Source organism: Diorhabda carinulata, chromosome 10, assembly GCF_026250575.1.
Source record: "Diorhabda carinulata isolate Delta chromosome 10, icDioCari1.1, whole genome shotgun sequence".
Taxonomy (NCBI): domain Eukaryota; kingdom Metazoa; phylum Arthropoda; class Insecta; order Coleoptera; family Chrysomelidae; genus Diorhabda; species Diorhabda carinulata.
In genome coordinates this window covers 6,281,111-6,303,496 of record NC_079469.1, presented here as the reverse complement: position 1 = coordinate 6,303,496, position 22,386 = coordinate 6,281,111, and the positions used below count along the sequence as shown (strand labels likewise).

Sequence of the window (22,386 nt, the reverse complement as noted above, 5' to 3'; positions counted from 1 at the left end):
TTGGGGATCCATTTTGCAACAATTTTTCTCATGTCCAAATTGACGTGATCTATAAAATGAACGCGTTCGTGTGAAATATTCAGTGCTTCAGGTGCTTCAGGGCTTGATAAAATCATGTCATGAACTCCATCGATATTTCGGGAACTGACACTAGCCTTCTCGATCGGTCATCATCTTCAATGGAAAATTTACCTCTTTTGAAGCTTGCAGTCCAATTTTTCACGGTCTCATACGAAGGACATTGATCACCAAGGGTATTAAGCATATCTTCGTAAATCTGTTCACCTCTTAACCCTTTTAAATACTTGATGATAGCTCGATACTCCAAATTTTCAGATTTTCACAATTTCGGAGAACATCTTTTTTCTTTTATTTTATCGCGTAACTCTGGTTTACTTTTTTGACGTCAAACTTTACACTGACAATTCTAATAAGTTATTGTTCGTTGCTATGGTAACGCAATATTTTGTTTATGCATGGAACTGGTCTAAGCTAACTAGATATCAATACATCTTCGTAGCGATAGTCACATTGGACTTTTAGAAAAAATAAGTGGAGGAATGACAGGATATAGACAAAAACGAACGCTACTTGTAAAACGTATAGGAAAAGAATTTTTATTTAAGCGTACATTGCTGTAATTGTAGATTTTTCTCAATTAAACTCACTATTTTTCATGTAAACATATTTATTCAGTTATATATTTTAAACGTTTTGTATGATACTGCGGCTCATCTAAAATTGAGCTATAAATAAGGCAACTTTTCAAAACTTCTTGTATATTTTATTAATTTGAGAAGATAATCATTTGCAGCTCATTGATCACACACTTATACCTCATTATATACATTTACAAAATGAAGCTTGAAATTCTTACCCAAAACGAATTGTTTAAATCTCGTAATTCAAAATGACCTTCTGCTATTCTCAATAGCAAGGACTTTTCTAGGCCTACTTCAGTAAGTGGGAGACTGAAAAATATTGTGAATGTAAGAAAAAGTTGAAGTCACAACCATCATTCGTTACTTTTCATACGGGTCATGCGGTGAAGTAGACTTCGGGGTGTGGAAGTGACTTTACCCTAGGGACCCTTAATATTTTTTGTGTTTAGTTGTATAACTTTCTGAAGGAAGTGTTTTTTAGGTAAGTAATTAGACTCAACCATGGTTGGTGGATTTTCATAGAATTTTATTGTTCTAAAATATAAGAAAAATCGACCTACCCCTTAAGAGTTAGTTATAAAACAATAATTTTCAACCCAATTTATTAAGAAGGAATCTAAGGTTACATAAGACTTTTTACAGTATAACATTTTTGAAATTTTATAGACTGAAAACATAGTTAAGTTAATCTTATTTTGAAACAAATAGTATTTCTTATCGATCAAATTTTTATGAATTTTTGGAAAAATAACTTGTTCTTGGAAAGTTTTTAGGGGTTGATTTCTATCACTGAATGTTCTCTTAAGCTGTGGTATATTATTAACATCAATTTGAATAGAGTTTTCCTCTTGTCATTTCCTTTTATCTTCTCCAGTTTCTTTCATTATTTATTGTCTTTTGCTATCTTATGCTTTTCGTTTTCTTTATTAGTTGTTTCAACAATTTTTTCTTTAAACTTCTCCCTACTTTTTAATGGGGTTTAATGAGGTTTTTAATGCATTAACATAAAACCCTCTTGCATAAAGCCAACGTGTGAATAATAATTCGGATAAAGTCTTCTTCTCATTTCTCTTCAGCTTTAGACGTTTCTTCTAATGTTTATTATCTTTTGATGCGTCATTTCCTCTTATGTTTTCTCTTTTTTGTTCTTAGTTGCTTTATGCATTACTTCCTTATATTTTATTTCCTGCTTTTCTCTATTGTCGATTCTAATTAAATCTTACAATATTCCCTTACCAATTTGAATGTTCTTGTTCATCTTTTTCTATTCTATCCTCTATTCCGCACCAGTTTTTTTCTTTCTACTAATTGTTTTATTATTTTTGTCTAACTTTCACTTGTAAGAGTCCAATTCGTCTCAAAATCTAATGAAGTACAATTAAATTTTGTTTAACTATTTCTAGCTTTTCCACAGGGACGAGGTAGTCTCCAAGAAAAGCCCGCGTTATTAATAGAATTATAACTTCAGATTTTCTGTGAGTTGTAAACTCGATTCTAAAATTTCAATGAGAGTTTTTGTACATTTTCTTGCGCATTCAATTTTACTGGAAAAATTACACTCACATTGTAACTGCAGCTGCCTAAAAAAACTTATAGATTGTCTAGAAACAGAAATATTCGGAAATTTAAAAAATTTCCTGTGTCACTTTCAAGGAATCTCAAATTTTTCGTGTTAAGTGCTTAAAATTTTTGCTTTGTCATTATATACATATAACATAAAAATTTATATTTTTTCTTCTCTGTATTTAAATATTTCTAATGCAGTCGCTCGACCTAGCAAATATTTTCTATCGAGAGTTTATTACATAATAATAGTATGTAAAGATGCTGTAATAGATCTTGAACTTGATTTGATGTATTCATCGTTAGATTATGAGACAACAATACTAAGTTCAAGCTACAAGTTCGATTTAATTAATTATGGAGTCGGGTTTTGTGTTTTTTATGACAATAATAGCAAAATCAAATAAAAATATTGTAGTAGGACAGTCCGATAAGTACTTGACGCCTACTGTTGAAATTCTAACTGGATTGTGTCGGCGGGTTTTAGAAAAATTGAAAAACAGCCACATCGATATTCGGTTCTTGTTTTTGAAAGAGAAATTGCATAGATAAATCGAAGAGCGTTTGTATGTTATGCATGTTGACTCTTCTTCTACGATAGCGACCGTCAAACATTGTATATACGACTTTCAACGTTAATTTTTGATGAGCCTCGTCCAAGTGTCCCGAAAATGGCTACCACGGAGAATAGCTTGACAACAAGCGACCATATAACGCTATTAAAGCGCAATCCGAAGAAGCTTAAGCGTCATTTCGTGATAGTCGATGAAATATAATACACACCAGATACCAAGAAACAGTTTTACCAGTGGACTTCATCCGTAGAAAGAGTTCCGAAGAAAGCGAAGACTCTATAGTACCAAAAGGTGATCTTTACCGTTTTGACAAGGTGTAATGGTGTAATATACATCGAGTATTCATAGAAAAGCGAAACAGTCGCAGGGTAATACTAAAAAGACTCCATCGTATTCTTTCATCATGATAATGCAACATATCTCAGCTCCGTCCTCGACTCGACTAAATTGGTCGAATTAGAATAGGAACTTTTGCTTTATCATCCATATTCTTTAGATTTGGCGACTTCTATTTGAGGAGATGATTGTTGACACGAAGGCCTGTTTTGCACACCTCGAGGAAATGTATTTTTCAGACAGGTTATCGAGAGGTATTACATAATCTAATTATAGAAAATCATCACCAATACAATGTAGAGTCCAAGCTCTTTATACTATTCAGGTTAATTTTTCTGTCATTTTATCGAGTTTGCTTCATCTAGATGAAGAAATTTCCGGTTTCAAGTTGAAATTAAGTTCTCTTGACTAAATTATTTTACACGTACATTCCATCGTATCCGTCACTAGTTCGAAGATTAGTCTGTATATTTCAAGTGTTAGAGAGAAGTTAGAGCTGGCAACAATGTTCTTAAATACTTAAATTAACTTAAGTAGTAAGGTCTGGCTTTAGTAGACTGATATCAAGGAGTAGATTGAGGTACTTAAGATTTGTCTTCCAAATATGTCAATCTACTATGATTTTAAAGTCTATTTAAGGGTTGAAATGCGCATTTGTTGATAAAAGCCCTTCTGTAGCAACTATATTTAGTATGGAATTGGAAGCATGTAAGCTTGAATCACAAAAAAGTCTTTCTAATATCGGCAAATACTTACATAATAAGAGGAAATCTTCTGAAACTCATATTCTAAGCGTGTAAAAAGGAAATGCTCATTTTCTTTACGATCGACTATTGTTATTTGAAAATAAAAAAAATAAAGGAGACAAATAATTACTTTTAATTATAATAAAATAGTCACGAGCATGATTTCAATAAATAGTTATATTAATGAACAGGATGTATGTAGATTGATTTGTGAATGATCCTTGAAACTGACAAATTTATAGCAAGAATATATAAAAAAGCGGATGGCAGGTGATACATTTTGTGGGTGGATTCCATTTTTATATTAACACTAGCTTTTACCCGCGGCTTCGCTCGCATTTAAGCCATTATAATATCAGAAATTATTACAATAGATATCAATACGATAACTATATTTTATTGCTTGGCTGGGATTATCAAATTGCAAAAATTAAACATGTTTCTCTGTAACAAAAATAAATAATATTGAATGTTAACAATTTCAAAAGATATAAATGCAGAGTATTAATCCAAGACACGTGAACAGGCTACATATAGTTGACCATGAGCGACATCTGTCAATTTTCTTTCAAACTTCAATAGAGGTGAACAACAAAGCCTGATTACCAACAAATTTTGTTGTTCTATAAGCAATAGAAAGTGTTATTTGAAATTTTGAATTTGAAAACAATAAAAACTCGGTGAAAATTGTAGTAAATGTTCCATTCTCTTGGCCAATAAAGCTCTTGTGCCCCTTTTTGCTAGTTTCGTGTCGACATGCAAGTCTCTTCCTCCCGTATTCACATGAAGAAATATTTTACAATATTTAACTACATCATTCAGATTAATTATCTCATGAGGCTGCGAAGTTCTGACTGCGAAATTCTGACTTCTGTAGAACATGATATATCTGGCCTTGTACAGTGAAAGCTGGGGAAAATCCGGGCATTCTTATCACTTTATCAACTCCAAAGGATATGATTTGAAAGCAAGAGTTATACTTTCTTATTTTGCTTAAAAATTGCTTTGACTCATCTTTATTGTTTTAACAATAACGTTCCTAAAGACTCTTCTGGTTCACCAAGTAATAGAAGTGAAACTTTACCTCTGGAACAGCAAATTCCAACAGATTCATCTTTCCATTTGATAGCATCGCAATAGTGGCATTTTTTATTCATTGATACAATGAAAATCAAAGGATAATTATGATATTCATTTGAAGGATCATATTGAAACTGGCGTTTCTATCGCTCTTTTAGCTGCCTGCAGCGTATCTTGTCTTTCTGAACGAACTCGTGCCTGAGGAGGAGTTTCAGCTGCTCTCTAAACACTTTGTCGCTCTGCTTGCTGTTATATTCTCAGTTCTGCGTGAACCGAAGATTCTTCATTTCGTGCAATTTTGCTGCACCGGCCCGCGACGAATAGATAAATCAGATTTCCGCTTTCAAGACATTTTTAAAGAAGAACAAAGTAAAAATTAGAACCAAAGAGTAAGATCTAAAACAAAGAATAGCATCTAACCACAAAATGAAATCTAACCTCATAAATTTTAATAGTTTTATACTGCATACGAAATTATAGAAAATAATAACAATTGGATTGGATATTGACGTGACCGTCTGTAATACAGAGCAACGGTATTAGAGTACTCAGGGTTGGAACTTCATTACTGGACTGCTAGATGGCGTTGAAACAGCTAGATTTTGAGCCTTTTTGACAAATAATTTTTTTCTTTCTTAAAAAATACCCCCAAGAATATGTGTACAAAGTTTCATGATGATCGATTAAGTAGTTTTCGTAGCATTCACATTTATAATATTAGTAAGGATTTTTTACATAAACTGAAATTGGATTGAAGCTCCCTGTTTTATTTCACTATCTCATGTTAGCAAAAGCAGAAGAAATAAAGAACAGATAGAAGATATAATTCTAATATTGGGATTTTCAACTGAAATTATTTTCTAAAATAAGCTAATATGAATAATGAGCTAAGTAAAAAATCTCCAGATCTAAGAGCCTAAATAACAGTTGCTCAACATGATAAGACAGAATTGCGATGTAGGAGATCGGTTAGAAATAGAAGGAGAGACTGCAGAGATTGTGTGAAGAGAATGGATAGTCAAAGGAAAACCTTCGGCACTACTGAAATCCTGAATAGAACTCTGTAGATAGTACAAATCTGTATATAGTATATCTATTGATACTTTAGAAATAATAACATTGTTTTAGGATCTCATTACAATTTGTTCAAATTCTCTTTGACTGTAAGATGCGTATCCAAAAAAAGGAGGAAAGAATTTACGCTAAAATGAAATATCATCCAAATGACTATTCGATAATTAGTCGCAAGTTTTTAGAATTGAACCAAAACTCATTTTTTTCTGAATTAGAGCCAACACTTTAGCCCACTGACCTATTCTATAGCCTGGACTGTTTATCATTCTGGTAGCAACGACTTGCAATATGAGTCACCCGTCTGGGAGTCGCTTTAAGAAACTGGTCTGTGAGTACCATAATCTTTATCGATAAACGGCGTCGCACTTAAGAAGGAGGTGCTCGGATGCTTCCTTTGTTACCTTATAGAAACGATGACAGCTGTCGACAGTTTCTCCTATGTTTTCAGATGGAACTTCACTGTACAGTGTCTAGTCAGCATTTTTTCCCTAAAAGGTAAAATGGACGTAGGTTTACTAGTGCCACGAAGGATGTAGTGAGGTATGTGATACCCAAACACATCAGCCTTTAAATTTACCACCAAATAAGCGATGCATATGTGATCATGAGTTTGGTAACCGTTAAGTATACCAAGATTATACGAAAATTGCATCGTCTTGATCATTGTTTCTAGTAAGTCCTTTATCCAGGATGACTCCTTTACTTCATTAGAAAGTATTAGTTGGGTTTCAGTAAGGGTAGGTGCACGTATGGTTAGCTACTTTCCTTCTTCTTTTGAATGTTATTTCACACTACACCTACCATATTATCAGCGTAGCCTAAAACTGTGAATCCAGCGCTGCTAAATCTAGTAATAATTTAGTCCATTACCAATGACAATGGTAGTGGTGATTAGACTTTTATTTCAAAATTGAAATATTTCAATTTTCTTGTTTTGTATGTTTCTGAAGAAAACTATATCAAACAATGGAATCAATTCGAGGGTTAATACTTTTGGTTTAAGTTTTGAGATAGACTAATAAAAACAAATATTTATATTGGATAAGGCTTTATTTTGCATACTATTCACCATAAGGTACATTTTGCATGCGTTTGTGATTTGAAGGCATCAGCCGCTTCTTTAGGTGTTGGAAAACGTTGAATAATTGAATAATAAGAAATTGTCTGTTCCTAGTTGCTCTAATGGAAAGCTGAAACATGTCCAGTTATTCCGAACAAAACAGGAGATCATTTGCTTCAAAGTTATTCGTGCGCGAACAACTTGTTGGATTTGGTTAGTGTTGAAAGACTCGTAGAAGTAGCTTGTTGTTTAGCTTTGGAATAATAGGAATGGATCCTGTCATGATCATATAGACTGGTACAAAGAAATCGATTTTTTTGGAGCAGTACGCAAGTATGCAAGATTGAAATTATGCTAGTAGAACTAATGCCCAAGTATGACTCAATCTTAGGGCCCTTTCACACCAAACGAATCCGAATCAATCAGAATCACTCCGAATCAAGTTGAATCTGATTGACCAAGATTCGGCTTCGAGCGATCCGTTTAAATGTGAAGGGACTCTTTTCCCGCCTTCAGACCGGACGAATCTGGTTCAATCAGGTTTGATTCGAGGTCGCACTTGATTCAACCTGTCAGATTCCTCGTCCGGTCAGTCTTGAATCAACAACCATACGAGATGGACGTGGAGTTATTAATTTTAAATGTTAAAGAAAATAGTGCGATTTATGACGCCAGTGATAAAAATCACAGCAACAGAAATCTCATATCTTCTGTGTGGAGGAAAATTGGCGAAGAATGAAACATTTCTGTTTTCGCCGTTGCCTCCTACGAAACACTATTGCGTTTAAAACAACTGCGTCCATTCTGATAGCTCAAAAGCAACTAAAAGAAGGAAAACAAAAAGGAGATGAAAGGATTCTTATAGATTCAGGTTGATTTAGCTGGTGTGAAAGAGTGGAGATGACGAATCAGATTCAACTTGATTCGGAGTGATCCAGATTGATTCGGATTCGTTTGGTGTGAAAGACGTTCTTCCTATATCCTATATCCTATATATACCTAATGTTTTCTCACACAATAGCCGATTTTGGAGACCTTCACGAAATTCATCCTGTAGCGAAGTGCGACCACGATTGAATTATGAAAACCAGCAAAACACGCTGTCTCGAGAAAGTGCTTCATCACCAAAAGTCGGTTGATCGGCATGAATGTTTCAAGTATCTGTAAAAAAATCACATAGCACTCAACACGTTCTGCGCACTATCACCATTAAAAATCTCTTAACTTTATGATGCCAATCTCAGATTTGACATGCTCACATCAATACTGTCATATCTCAAAACTTAAGTAGCATCACTCGTACAACAAACCTGACCTTACTTATTTATAAAATAATATTGCTAATATACGTTTTTTTTTTCAATTATATACAATTGTTGTTAATATGATAATATGGTATTTAATTAACTGAAGTAACAATAACCTTCCTAATGACACAATTACATCATTATATGTGACATACGTATCAAAATACACGCATGCTAATCGAAACGAAATAATCATTGCAATTATTTCATCCTATTACAATAAAATGCTATTTTCTTGTCCATCCGTTTACACAGAAAATGTTTTCTGGAAGTATCAAATTCGCCCTTCCCAGAATTTAATTTCTACCTGCAGGAGATAGTAGATAAAGTAGTGAATTTTTTCAATCGAATTTAATAATCATTCTTCATATCCGCCATTAACCATCTGCCGTCTCCAAGGTTCAGTCTTTCTTCAGGCTATGTTTTTTCAACTTTATGCGTAGAATATTTCTAAAAAAATGTAATAAAAAATATATTTTATTCATATAATTTTAATTGTGTCTTGTAATATGTATACGAATTGGTAAATTATCGAATTTAAGTATGTCACTTTCATTTATGCTTGACATATCAGGGTCATACTACATATAATGGCTATTATTAAAATTCATTTATATTATCTACAGGAAAAGCCGATAGATGGAAGACTGTCGAAATAACATATTTATTACAAGTTTGTTATTCCAAATAGAGAAATCCTTCTTTATTCCAGTTCTCAATTTTATTATTTTGCAGGTATTCCTTGATACAATCATATTTTTCTCAGTCCCTTCTGCATTATTCGTTCTTTACGTAGCTGTTCATTTTTTCATGTTTTTACGTTAAAAAAAATTCCTTGATATTCGTTCAAGAAAATCCGTTTTGTATCTAATTAAAAGGAATGTAGTATTATTATTATTAATGGAGAGTAATAGTGAAGAAAGTTTAAACTGCACACCAGAAGAAGTTGTTGAATCGGCAACTGACGCGACTATGAGAAATCCAGGGATCAGTATTTGAGGGTATATAATTCTTTTATGGAGTGGCGTACTAAAAAAGGCATAAACAGCTTCACCGAAAGAGTGTTACTAGCTTACTTTGAAACCAAATCCAAAATGTGGAAGTCTTCAACACTTTGAAGACTTTCAACACTTTGAATAATTTGAAAAATAAATCAGTTGGCTATATACCCAACAAATGTAAAGAAGAAATTAGTAAGTTTCTGTTGCAAGCTGTTGCTTTATAACTTTATATAAAATAAGAAGTATAACGATATTAATAATACCGGAATTTTTTATAAATATAAAATATAAAAACCAACGACCCACAAATGTTAAAACAGATCATTTCTTTTTGTAGTATAGAAATGGCAAATGCAAAACCCAAGTTGTAGGTATTAATACCTTTTCAAAAATTCCCCCGCTTATCGCGACATATTTGAATTTACCTAATCCAAAAAACTACTCTGGGCATACATTTCGAAGCTCTTCGGCGTCTCTAGGAAGCACGGTGGGTGGAAATCCAACACAGTTGCGGCGGTTTACGTGGACGACTCAATAAAAAACAATATGGAATCCGCAGTGAAATTTTTAACGGGAAGAACTAGTTCGACTTAAAACAACTTCTCCTCACTTCAAATTAATAATGCTTGCAATTGTACTTTTAATATTACAATTACAAAATAAATTTATAAAAGCTTTGTCGAATTTTACCTACGGACCTAGTTGTATTAGAAGAAGCCTTAATGGATTTATTTATTGGCTAGCCAGGTGTCCAGATCTTACTGATTTTTGCTTTCTTGGTTTTTTCTTGTTTCTTGGATTTTTTTGCCTCGCTCGAGGTAATCCTGGAAAAAGGAAATTTCCACAGCTTGATGTAATAACCCTGCTTCATCAATACATTTTTTTTCAGCAACTTGCGATCATTAATTCTGTCCCACTTCTGTGTTTTGTATGTGTTTTATACGAAATTGAGATATTCGGCGACTGCAACGCATGGTAGACAATTAAGTATTTGTTGATGAATTTCTTTGAGCCGCGCACAAGTGTTCTTCTGGCATAATATATTTCAAGAGGACTGTGTAGAAGACGAAGTACGAGTATGTGCCCTTATCAACCAAGTCAACGGCTTGAGTTATACCAGACGTATTAAATAGTAACCGCGAAATCGTCAGGCGTATTTAACTTGAGATGTGAAATCTCTGTGCAAAAATTGTTGTGAAAAACCTTTCAGAAAAGTAAAAGCAACATCGAATGTTAATAGAAAGACTATCAAAAACGGATGCAAACTGATCATACGTTGCTTGATTGCTTGAGTCAACAAATGATCAATGATCAATAAAAAAAAGGTTGTATGTATAGACAGTATAGACTTCGGAAAAGGGCTAATAGAGTGCGCACAATTAGTTGTTGTATCACAACAAGGCAACCACTACACTGCCCGTTAGGAGTGACGCAATTTTTCGCTGGAAATGGAGGCCATTTATTAAGTGAATACTGCACATTTATACTTGATTTTAATAATATGAATACTAAGTACAAAAACCCTTTAAAAATGATATTTTGAACACAACAAAAACTAAAATTTGTATGGTTTGTGCAGAATTTGAGGATTCGTATGAAAAGATAATTTTACGATAAGAAAGTCATCCATTTTCGTTACAAAATGTTAAATAGTCATGAAATATTAGAAAAAAAAATCGATATTCATTATTCACTTAATTAGGACGTTTTTTGTACGTATATTTGCATTGAGATAAAGCCGGTACCACACGATGCGTCCAATGCTTCCAACGTTGGATGCTGGTATGATATTGGACGCATCGTGGGATCGTAGTGCCTATGTCATTCGACGAATGTTTTGCTTCCCACTTTGGCCATAGAAAGTTGATTTTAGAAGTTAGAACCAACACTTTTTGCACAATTACACACGCTTCTTGCCGTCTTGCGTGTGAATGGTACGTATATTGTATGAAAAACCAAAGTTCATAAATTTTTGCTAGATTTTCATTTCTTTGAGTAAATTTAGACAACGTTGGTATTTGAATAATGGTGCAACCGTTGGACGTATCGTGTAGTTGCAGCACTGTATCCAGCCTTCCTTCCAATCTTCAGCCCTAGGTTGGAACAGGAATGTTAACGCAAACATTGGACGCATCTTGTAATACGGGTTAAGTTATACAAAAATTTATCCGCGTTATATATCTGATGTTTCAATGTGAGTTGATTGATAACGATATTAAATTTTAGAGCTCCGTTCGTACTACCTGTACAATGTATCCGCTATAGCCACACCCGATTTATGCAAAACTTGAAATTATGTAACCTTGAGACTAAACTACTTTTATTATTTTATTATTGATCGTATTTTTCATGACAATGTACATATTTCCATTAATTATTCAATCAACATTACCATGAAATTTTGTGAATGTCACCATTCACCGAAAGTTGCGTACATAACGCAGAAAATCTATATTCCTTATCTTATTTCTCGAAGAAATATACAATTATTTCATCCATATTCAAAATATAGACAAAAATGAACCTCGAAAAGATAGAAAATATTCCAAAAATCACGCTACGCTTAAGCTTTTTAATCCTAGCGTTTGGTGGTAAACCCTGTCAAAAACAAACAATAATTTGAATAGTATGACTTTGATAAGTAGTCAAGAAACAATGTAGGACAAAAATGAACCTCGAAAAGATAGAAAATATTCCAAAAATCACGCTACGCTTAAGCTTTTTAATCCTAGAGTTTGGTGGTAAACCCTGTCAAAAACAAACAATAATTTGAATAGTATGACTTCAATAAGTAGTCAAGAAACAATTTACGACAAAAATGAACCTCGAAAAGATAGAAAATATTCCAAAAATCACGCTACGCTTAAGCTTTTTAAGCCTAGCGTTTGGTGGTAAACCCTGTCAAAAACAAACAATAATTTGAATAGTATGACTTTGATAAGTAGTCAAGAAACAATTTACGACAAAAATGAACCTCGAAAAGATAGAAAATATTCCAAAAATCACGCTACGCTTAAGCTTTTTAATCCTAGCGTTTGGTGGTAAACCCTGTCAAAAACAAACAATAATTTGAATAGTATGACTTTGATAAGTAGTCAGAAGCAATTTAGGACAAAAATGAACCCTAAAAAATGGAAATCTCACAAAAATTATGCTTAAGCTCTTCAATCTAAAAAGAAAATTATTTGAAACAGATCGATAAGTAGTCCAGAAAGAATTTAGGGCAAAAATGACCCCAAAAAGGTGGAAAACTATCAAAAATCATGCTTAAGCTTTCTAATACCAGAATTTGGTGGCAAACCCTGTCAAAATGACACTAACAGACGGAAAATCTCCGAAAATCATGTTTAAACTTTCTGATCAATAACTTTTAATTTGAATAAACCAATAGATATTTTTGTTACAGATATTAAGCACACCCTTTAAAAATGTTGGAATTATCTAAAAAACTTGCCTCTTTTTACCCCACCTACGTTTTGGCGATTGTGTCTATTGGATATATATGTGGGGAATTGGGTCACTATCTAATAGGTGTTACAAGTAAAGCTATAGCTCAAGATTTACATTTTGGTGACATCGCATGTCAACTTAATTTGACAGATGTATATCTTAGCGAACTGCCCGTACAATGTTCCAGTGCCAACGACTCGGACACTTGTGCTTCGCTGACGTTAAATGGAACAAGGTAAGACTATTGAAAAATGGAATATAACCTCAAATACCTTTACTTCACAACATTATTCTTCCGTTTTCATTTAGCTACTTAAAATTGTATATTAGCTGCTTTCCATTGACATACTCAGATTAACTCAGTTCAATACCCGTTCCTTTTCAGTCTCACAAGTGAGACCTAACTGAGTTTTTACCAACAATCTGCACAAGCTTGAGATCGTGTGCTTTAGTGAGGTTGAGGACATCACATTGTGAGATCTCGTCATCAAAATAAGCAAGAAAGTACACAATAATAAATGATTGCAAACAGTCATTGACGTAAATAGAATGTTCAAAATAATATTATTTCAGTTATGTCGTTTCTTTTGCTGCGAGTAAAAAACGGTTGGATCACCAATATTAACTTAGTTGCGCGTTCCTTTCATTCACTGAGCAGTGACGTCATTATCTGAGTATAAGATACTCATATAATTGAGTGACTCAGTTCATGTGAAAGCAAATGGAAAGCAGCTAATGATTACACAAATCGGTTGTATCAAATGATATCGTTTACTACCATGTGGTTAATAAAAATGTTTAAACTAGCACATAGTCCATGTTGAACTCTGCGGATTCCGTACGTTCTTCCCAAAACATTGAGTAGAAATCACGAAGTCTTACGCTTCGGGTATTGATACAGTTGAAAACGCTGACTTGGGTTTTTTGAGAATTGAGAGTTATTCTTCATCTCCTACACCAATCCGAGAATTGATTCAGTAGATATTATGTCCTTAAGCCGCCGCTGGATTCTAACCGATATCGTTACGGTTATCAATTTTCTGATAAGCTGTACAGTTATTGAAACGACCAACATAAACGTAAATAGCCGTACCCGTATGACATATCACAGTTACCCAATATTAAATTACAGACGTATTTTTTTCAGAGTAGGTCATGGTGTACACAATGAGATATCAACATAAATTTGTCAAAATAGCACAATTGCATGATATGAAAAAAAACACAAACTAATTAAATTTAATTAATCATTATAGTAGTCCGTCTACAAAGACGAAAAAATCTCTTATTTAGTCCGTTCAAGCAGGTTTCTTCAAACAAAACTATCGATAATTCGATTGTTCTCGATTATTCGAATTAAATGAATGAACAAATTCTATTTTTTAGCTATTAATTTATTGATAACGCATTGCAAATTACTGATTCTTTAGAAAATTTTTGTTTTAAAAACCTTTCAGTTTTTATTGAGTAAGTAGTAAATAGCTAAGTAAATCTACCCAGGATCGTTTTGTAGAGCATTGACGACATTTCACTTACAAATCTAGGCATATTTAGTATTAACGCACTACACAGTTAAATTTGAAAGCGAAATAACACTACATAAGTTATAACAAAAAAACGAATAGCAGATTTTCACGGATTCACTCACCAATAGTCAATATAGGCAATCAATACAGCAATTATTTGATGTATGGGTTGCCTAAATACGCAAATACTTAATCGTTCGTTGATTCAAGTTTGTCTATCGAAGAAAAATAGTAAATCAAAACATATTCACGCATAATACACGTGATCAGGGTTTAAAACAACAAAGCCGGACATGTAACAGGACCGCACTCCGCTAAACTGAGAAAGAAGTTTTCTCTGCTAGTCAATAACAACCTCACTCAAGTATCTGTTAATTTATTTCGCAAATTATACAGAAAAGATGGTGAAAGATGGTGAAGGAGTCATCTTGGTTCAACTCCGAAATGAATGTAGAGCTTTTTGTCGATAAAACAAAATACCGGCTACACGATGATGTATCAGTTTTTTATATGACCTCTTCATGTAGTTCTGGTCCATCTTATCATTTAAACCAATTATTATTGAAGCATCGGGTATTCTAATTATATTTAAGATGCTTTCATATGGGGTAGTGAAGCTTGGATTGATTTTGTTCGGTCACTGGAGATGAGCGTTTCATAACATTATTTATTTCGAAACGTTGGCTATCATATACCAAAAGTTATGATATACCAAAAAGTTTGTTGTTTTCTTTTTAAACTTTTATACATTTAGTTTCAACTTTAATTGTTTGTAAATGAAGAGGATTCCGATTCTTTTTATTACAGATACTGCGAATGGACTTACAACGGATTGGGTTTAGATTACCAAATTTTAGCTGGACCCAGTTTTATAGCCGTTTTTACTATAGTTGGGGTTATTATGGGTTATTTAGCTGATAAATTCAACAGGTATGTTTAGTGTATGATTAATTGAAAATTTGTAATAATGGATTTATACATTTTGGTTCATTTTTCAGTTTCGTCATACCTTAAATTTCTAATCGAATGTGGTACATAAATTCAATACAAATCCAAATGAATCTGATCATTTTTCATGAAAACAAGTATTTGAACTATCGAATTCATTCCGACTTGTATACTGATCATAAGGTGTCACACTAAATTTTTGTTGTTTTGATATTCTCATCTCTATTTACTAAGAAAACTTTTTTGTTAATTGATTCAATTGAAGAATTTTTCGAACACTACTCTATATTTTATAAATTTTAGAGTGAGAATGTTAGCGATTTGCACTGTGGTTTTTGGCGTTGCTATAATTTTGAGTGGCGCTGTTAATGAATTCTGGCAATTGGTACTTTTACGTATGGTAATGGCAGCTGGGGAATCTGGATGCAATCCTCTGGCAACAGGAATACTTTCAGATATTTTTCCAGAGGATAAAAGAGCTCTGGTCATGTCAGTTTTTAATTGGGGAATATACGGAGGATACGGTAAGATTCAATATATTTTACATGGATTTTTTAAGCCAATACAAAAGTTTCATATTTAGGATGGATCACATATATAAAATAGATTCAGATATATCATTTATTTACCTAATGCAAATAAAAAAAACTATTGAAATATTAAATATGGATCTCAGAAGTTATTATATCTGAAAATAATATATTTATGTTTATATTGTAAATTTAAATGTACTAGTATTATTATTATCATTGTTAACATCTTCAACTGCAGCGTTCAACTGGAGAATTTTATTTGCAATATCTTGATTAATTTCTCAATATAATCTTCAGATGGGTTTCTGCATCTTTGGCACTTTAAACAAATCAAATCAACTTTTCGATACACTATTATGTAGCTGAAGTCCTTCTTAAGTAATACCCTCTAGATTGACTCACTGACCATTTGGTTTTGTCGATGTTTTGTTTGTTATTTATTGATTCATCAATCAAACCTTTAGCTCGGTTTTGCTTAAACCAGTTATGAAGCTGAAGTTCTTCTTAAGTAATACCCTGTAAATTGGCTCAATGACCATTTGGTTTGGTCAATGTTCTGTTTGCTATTTATCGATTCATCAATCAAATCTTTATCTCGGTTTCTCTATCTTCCATGACACTTTAAACAGCAAAAATCACCTATTGCATCGACCATTATCTAGCTCAAGTTCTTTATAAGTAATACCCTGTAGATGCACTCACTGACCATTTAGCTTTGTCATTGTTTCCTTTGTCATTTATTGATTCATGAATAAAACCCTTTATCTTGGTTTCTACATCTTCCGTGGCACTTTAAACAGCTCAACTCAACTATTGCATCAACCATTATCTAGCAGCTGAAGTTCTTCATAAGTAATACCCTGTAGATTCACTCACTGACCTTTTGGTTTTGCCAATGTTCTGTTTGTTATCTATTGATTCATCAAAAACACCTTTATCTCGGTTTTTGCATATTTCGTGGCACTTGTACCAACCAGTTATGTAGCTGAAGTACTTTCGTTGATTGCAACAACATGTATTTGGTTTTTTCAATGTTTTAATAGTTATTCATTCACACATCAATACAACTTTTAGCTGGATTTGTGCACTTTAAATAGGTCCAATCAGCTTTTGTATCAATCAGTTATATAGCTGATTTTTTTAAGTAATTCCCTATAGATTGCCACACTGACCATTTAATTTGTATAATATTTAGTTTGTTATTGATTGATCCCTCAGTAAAACTTGGAATTGCTTTTTTATCAACCAATTATGTAGCTGAAGTTCTGAGTAATGCTGAGGGTCAGAATATAAGTTATAATAAAATATTTTTATAACTAGGTATTGCTTTTCCTGTCGGTCGTTACGTTCCTCCGATGAACACTTGGGGTCTAGGTTGGAGAATAACTTACTACGGTGCCGGGATCGTAGCTTTAATTCTTGCTGCTCTCGTTTGGTTCACTCTGAAAGAACCGAAACGTACTGTTATCGGAGAAGATAATTCTCAAGACGAAGACGCGAAAAAAATAACAATTTGGCACATTATAATAGATCCCAAAATAATTCTGTTGTGTTTGGCCGCTTCCATTAGACATTGTGGTGGAATGTGCGTTGCTTACAATTGCGATTTGTATTATCAAACTTACTTTCCAGACTACGATTTGGGTAAGTTCATTTTTTGTATTTACAATAAGCTTTGATTTGAATGTCTGTTTTATTCATTATATTAAGACATTTGATAAAGTAAGACAAAAACGATTAATTAAAGCCCTGGTACAAACCTTGGTCCAAGGGATACACAAATAATAATCGAACTAACTGATCCGAATTGCGTTTGTTAGCATTCAGTCAAAACTGACAACTCCAGTCGAAGGAGTAAGATAGGAGTGTGCTCTTTCTTCGCTTCTTTTCAACGTCTACTCAGAGGAAGTCTCCAAAGCCTACAAAAATGATGCCGGCAGGATAAGATTTAACGGCATTCCACTGAATAATCTGAAACACGTGAAAAAGATCAAATATATGATTGTCACCAAATCGAAAGCGCCCAAGGAACAACTGTATGTGAAATGTGGAAGAAAGAATATGACAACATGGGTACAAGTGTTTACTGCTCCGTGGATTATTGTTTAGAGATGAGATTTCCAATTCATAAATTCCTTGCATCGTTTATGAGGATTCAGAAATTTCTCTGTAGCTGCGACCTGAGCTTGAATCTGAGACTATGGATGCTCAAGTACTATGTTATTCTCAGTCTTCATATAAAGTGTGAAGCTTGAACTCTCAAAGCATATTGTGAACTAAAATTAGAGTTTTTCGAGATGTGGGCCTACCGTATGATGTTGCGAATATTATGGACAAGTAGATAATCTTAGAAGAATAAGGAAGACGTAGAGAGAGAGAGAGAGAGAGAGTGGAAAAAAATTATCAATATTTTGTCCACATCCTGAGAGGTCCAAAATATGAAATTTTACACCTCATAAATTAGGTAAAAATTGTAGCAAAAAGATTGGAAAAAGAAGAATACCTCGGTTTAGCAACCTGCGAAAATGGTTTAACGTCACATCATCTGACCTATTGACAACCGTATTTCCAAAATCAAAATAACTATGATGATAGTCAAATGGAGATTATGGATAAAGAGGAAGAAAACACTCAACTGAGCGAGTCGATTACGTGGCGTAACTAGAAGTCAATCAAGGGCCTGTTACCATCATCATTTAAATAAGGGTTCAGTTCGTTATCGCTCTTTATGAAGTGGCGGTTAATAGAAACATGAAGAAGTGAGTTTTTGGACTAGAAAATTGGTGTACTTATTAAATACTCTTGAAACTGTAATCGATCTTTTGCAACATTTAAAATAACACCACCGAAATCCGGTAATCAAATCTGCTGTTTCATGGATATTTATCTTCTCTATGAGAACTGCAGCGTCTGTGCACTAGCCGCCGATAAGCGATACGATAAGCTCTTAAGTAACCCATAATAAAATGTGAATATATTTTTTGTAGGTTGGTGGTTGTTTGCTGTAACTATAGTTATTGGTTCAATTGGAGTAGTTGCGGGAGGAGTTATTTCAGATAAATTTGTGGCTAAAATGGGTATAAGATCTAGATGTGTTATTTTAGCTGTTAGTCAGATAGCAGCGACACCTTTCGCATTTGGAAGTGTTTATTGTTCTCCCGTAGGAGCTATGATCACCTTGGGAATCTCCTATTTCTTCGGTAAATTATTTATATACTCCCCAAACAAGTTTATTAATTTTTTGTTATTCGGTTTTAGCTGAAATGTGGTTCGGGATTCTTTTCGCTATGGTAGTGGAAATCGTACCGTTGCATGTCAGATCTACAACAGTTGGAGTATTTTTGTTTGTGATGAACAACATTGGAGGAAATTTACCGATTGTTGTCGAACCGGTTTCGAAACAAATAGGATACAGAGAGAGCTTGTATATATTCTATGTAGGAGCTTATGCTTTTAGTAAGTATTATATAAATATATAATTGGAATATTCATTATGTATCTGTTTTGAAATAAAAAAATATATTATATCGACGATGGTCCCAGAAGTATCTGCCCCAACAAAGAAATAAATTTTGGAAGAAAATATATCTATTCTCCAACGTAATCTCCTTTTATTTTTCACTATGTTAATTGAAGAAATTACGGATGTGTAAGCTGGTGCATTGTCTTGATGGAACAACACTTTCCTCTTAGTCAAATGCGGCAGTTTTTGCTTAATTTTTTCAATCAAACGTTGCATAATACTCGCGGTTGATAGTTTGTGAAACATTGCCAAACACTCGATGGAAATATCTTTACAATCTGTTTTTGTTCCATTGTGAGCAAACGCGGCACCCATTTCAGGCACAGTTTTCTCATGTCCAAATTTTCAGTTAATATGCGATGTACCGCAAATTTTGCAATGCCTATTATGTCTATTTTTGAAGTCGTCATCTCATTTGGTCGACCACTGCGATGTCAATCTTCGCAGGTCGTAGGGCCTCGTTTAAACTCTGCTACCCACCATCTTACTGTTGATAACGAAGGAGTTGTCTCACCCAGAGTAGAATGTAGCTCTGCTTTTATATTGGTTGGGCTAAAGCCTTTCAAATAAAAGTATTGTACCACATAACGATAACCAATTGTTTCCATGTTTACAAACTCACTGAAAACGTTCATTATTAATGGCTGCCAAACAAATATTGAACAACGTGGCGTCCTCAAACTTGAAACATGTTGTATAGATTGTGTAGTTTAGGCTAAGTACTTCTGGCACCATCCTCGTATAACTATTTTATTTTTTACATCATAAAATTAGAGTTGTTACTCGTATTTCTTCTCCTTCGATGGATTTCTTGTCTACGACAATTGAAAATCATAGTCAGTTCTATCAGGTCTTTGCAGCTGGTCTTCTGGTGAACGCTGGTCATCAAAGTTTCTATTATCAAGAGCACTGTAGGTGAGATTGCACGGCAGTGCTTGATGAAGAGCGTTACGATTACAAACTTTTCACACAGATATCGTGGATCTTATTGCATTATATAAGTATTTTCATTGGTTACCTTCTGTTAAAAGCCCGAACATACAAAAACTAACGCTTAGGAACACTATTGGCACGTCTGTAACAGTATTATGATAAGAGCGACTTCTTCGACTAAACAGCATAAACGGCATAGTATGGTGTTAGGAAACATGAAGGATATTCTACTCATTGATTTCTTTCCATGTGGTTGAACAATAAACGATAGCCGGGATTGTGAAACACTGAAGAAATTGCTATTAAAAAAAATTCCTGCTCAGCTGTTTTGACGGAATCCACTCCACACACACCCAACGATTTTCAGGTCTGCTGCACCTCAAGAAATTATTCTCTAACTGTAAAACAACGACAACAACGAAAACTTGAAGACGTCTGTCACAGGCAGCGGAGTTTTACTAAAGTATCCCGAGTATCGACCATTGTCTGAATTAGGTGATGGCTAAAACATTGCTGTACTTGTTGAAGATAAATATTTTTCCGAAGGTGTAGGCTTCTTTTTCTGGGAAACTTATTGATACAACAGAACTACTCATGGTTTGAAAATGTTTTATTTTGTAACTTCGGTTAATGAATTTTTTATAAAAAAATTGTTTCTCGAATTTTTGCTTTACTGTATGTCAAAAGAGCTGGTCAAATTTGGTTATTAAACTTCTCTCCATATTGTACATCAGTAAAGTACCAATTGTTTTATCCCAAGTCGCTTCAGGTCTTCCTTTTTTTCATCATACGCTCTCCACTGGTCTTGAATCTTCCATTTTTTGTAAATGACCTGCACCAACTCTTCTGTCTTTGCTCAAGGAACTCAATGGGTGGATATATTTGGCCATTTGTTATCCTTTGCTCCAATACCTGCCACACACGATATTTCATCCCCGCAGCTTGCAATGTAAATTTTTATCTATTTGTTCTATAAGTCAATATTGGTCTATAAATCGCTTTATAAACATTTAACTTTGTCTTGTTGAGACTTGTTGGGACTTGAGGGTTATCAAACACTGGCAGTGCAAATTGCAATGTAATATACTTGTTTTTCTGATGCCAATTACGACTTAGAATCGAAATTTTCTCAATCTCAAACTCCTAAATTGCGAGTATTGCTAAAATAGACAGTCGGTTATATACATCATATTGTTTCCTAAGTAGTTCTTAATAAATTTTACCTCGCGTGCACACCACTGGCGACATTTCTCGATATTGCAACATGTCTTTAAAGGACGTCAAGCATATCATTCGAGAGATCGACTAGCGAGTGAAAATTTATAACCATGCTACTAATTAATAATAAGTCTAATCTAATATACGAGTATATTAATTTTATAAGGACTTTTATATTATCTCATACTTGTTGTCAAGTAAATCCCTGTTTCCAATACCAATTTTTTCATAATAAAAAAACAGAATAATATAATAAAATGTTCGTTCTGATGCTTTGTAAGTTATACTTCTTTTAACACTTGATACGATTGTTTAGGTTCTTTATTGTTCCTGTTTACGACGTTCCTCATGGAAGGACCGAAAAAACCACAAGATCCTCCAAAGAATTTGACCGGTCATGATAATGTTGTTTTCACAGGGGACGAAATCCATTTACCAACGATTACATCTTTAGTGAAAAACACCAAAAATATGGAGAACGAAAATCATCGGTTATAGAAATTTGTAGTACAAATGAATAGTAACATTTTACGATATCATTCATATTTTTCGTGTTAATAACACGCTTTACTAGAATGGAATTACGATGTGTTATTTCCGCTATAATGACTATAAAAATAATTAAACAAAAATAGAATGTATGAATGAATTTTTGTTATGAAAAATGATCGTAAAATGTTAATGTATATTTTTTGTATATAAATTTTATTTTTATTAAGTTATACTGTGATCCAAGATATTTCTTAATACTGTAGACAGTAACAAATTAAATTTTACGATAAATATTTGTCTTATTTATAAATACATTAGCGAAATGGTCATAATTCAGTGTTATTTTAGGGTTAGGAAAA

At 33.5% G+C, this 22,386-nt stretch overlaps 1 protein-coding gene across 1 annotated transcript; it reads left to right on the top strand.

Annotated features, from left to right (window-relative positions):
* Positions 1–980: 980 nt before the first annotated feature.
* Positions 981–22,318, top strand: LOC130898628 (D-xylose transporter). Its single transcript, XM_057808046.1, has 8 exons — positions 981–1,143; positions 12,811–13,089; positions 15,188–15,310; positions 15,632–15,852; positions 17,182–17,505; positions 18,849–19,061; positions 19,120–19,317; positions 21,852–22,318. The coding sequence occupies exons 2-8, from the start codon at positions 12,833–12,835 to the stop codon at positions 22,031–22,033; spliced, it is 1,518 nt and encodes a 505-aa protein (XP_057664029.1). The 5' UTR covers positions 981–1,143; positions 12,811–12,832; the 3' UTR covers positions 22,034–22,318.
* The last annotated feature ends 68 nt before the right edge of the window (positions 22,319–22,386 follow it).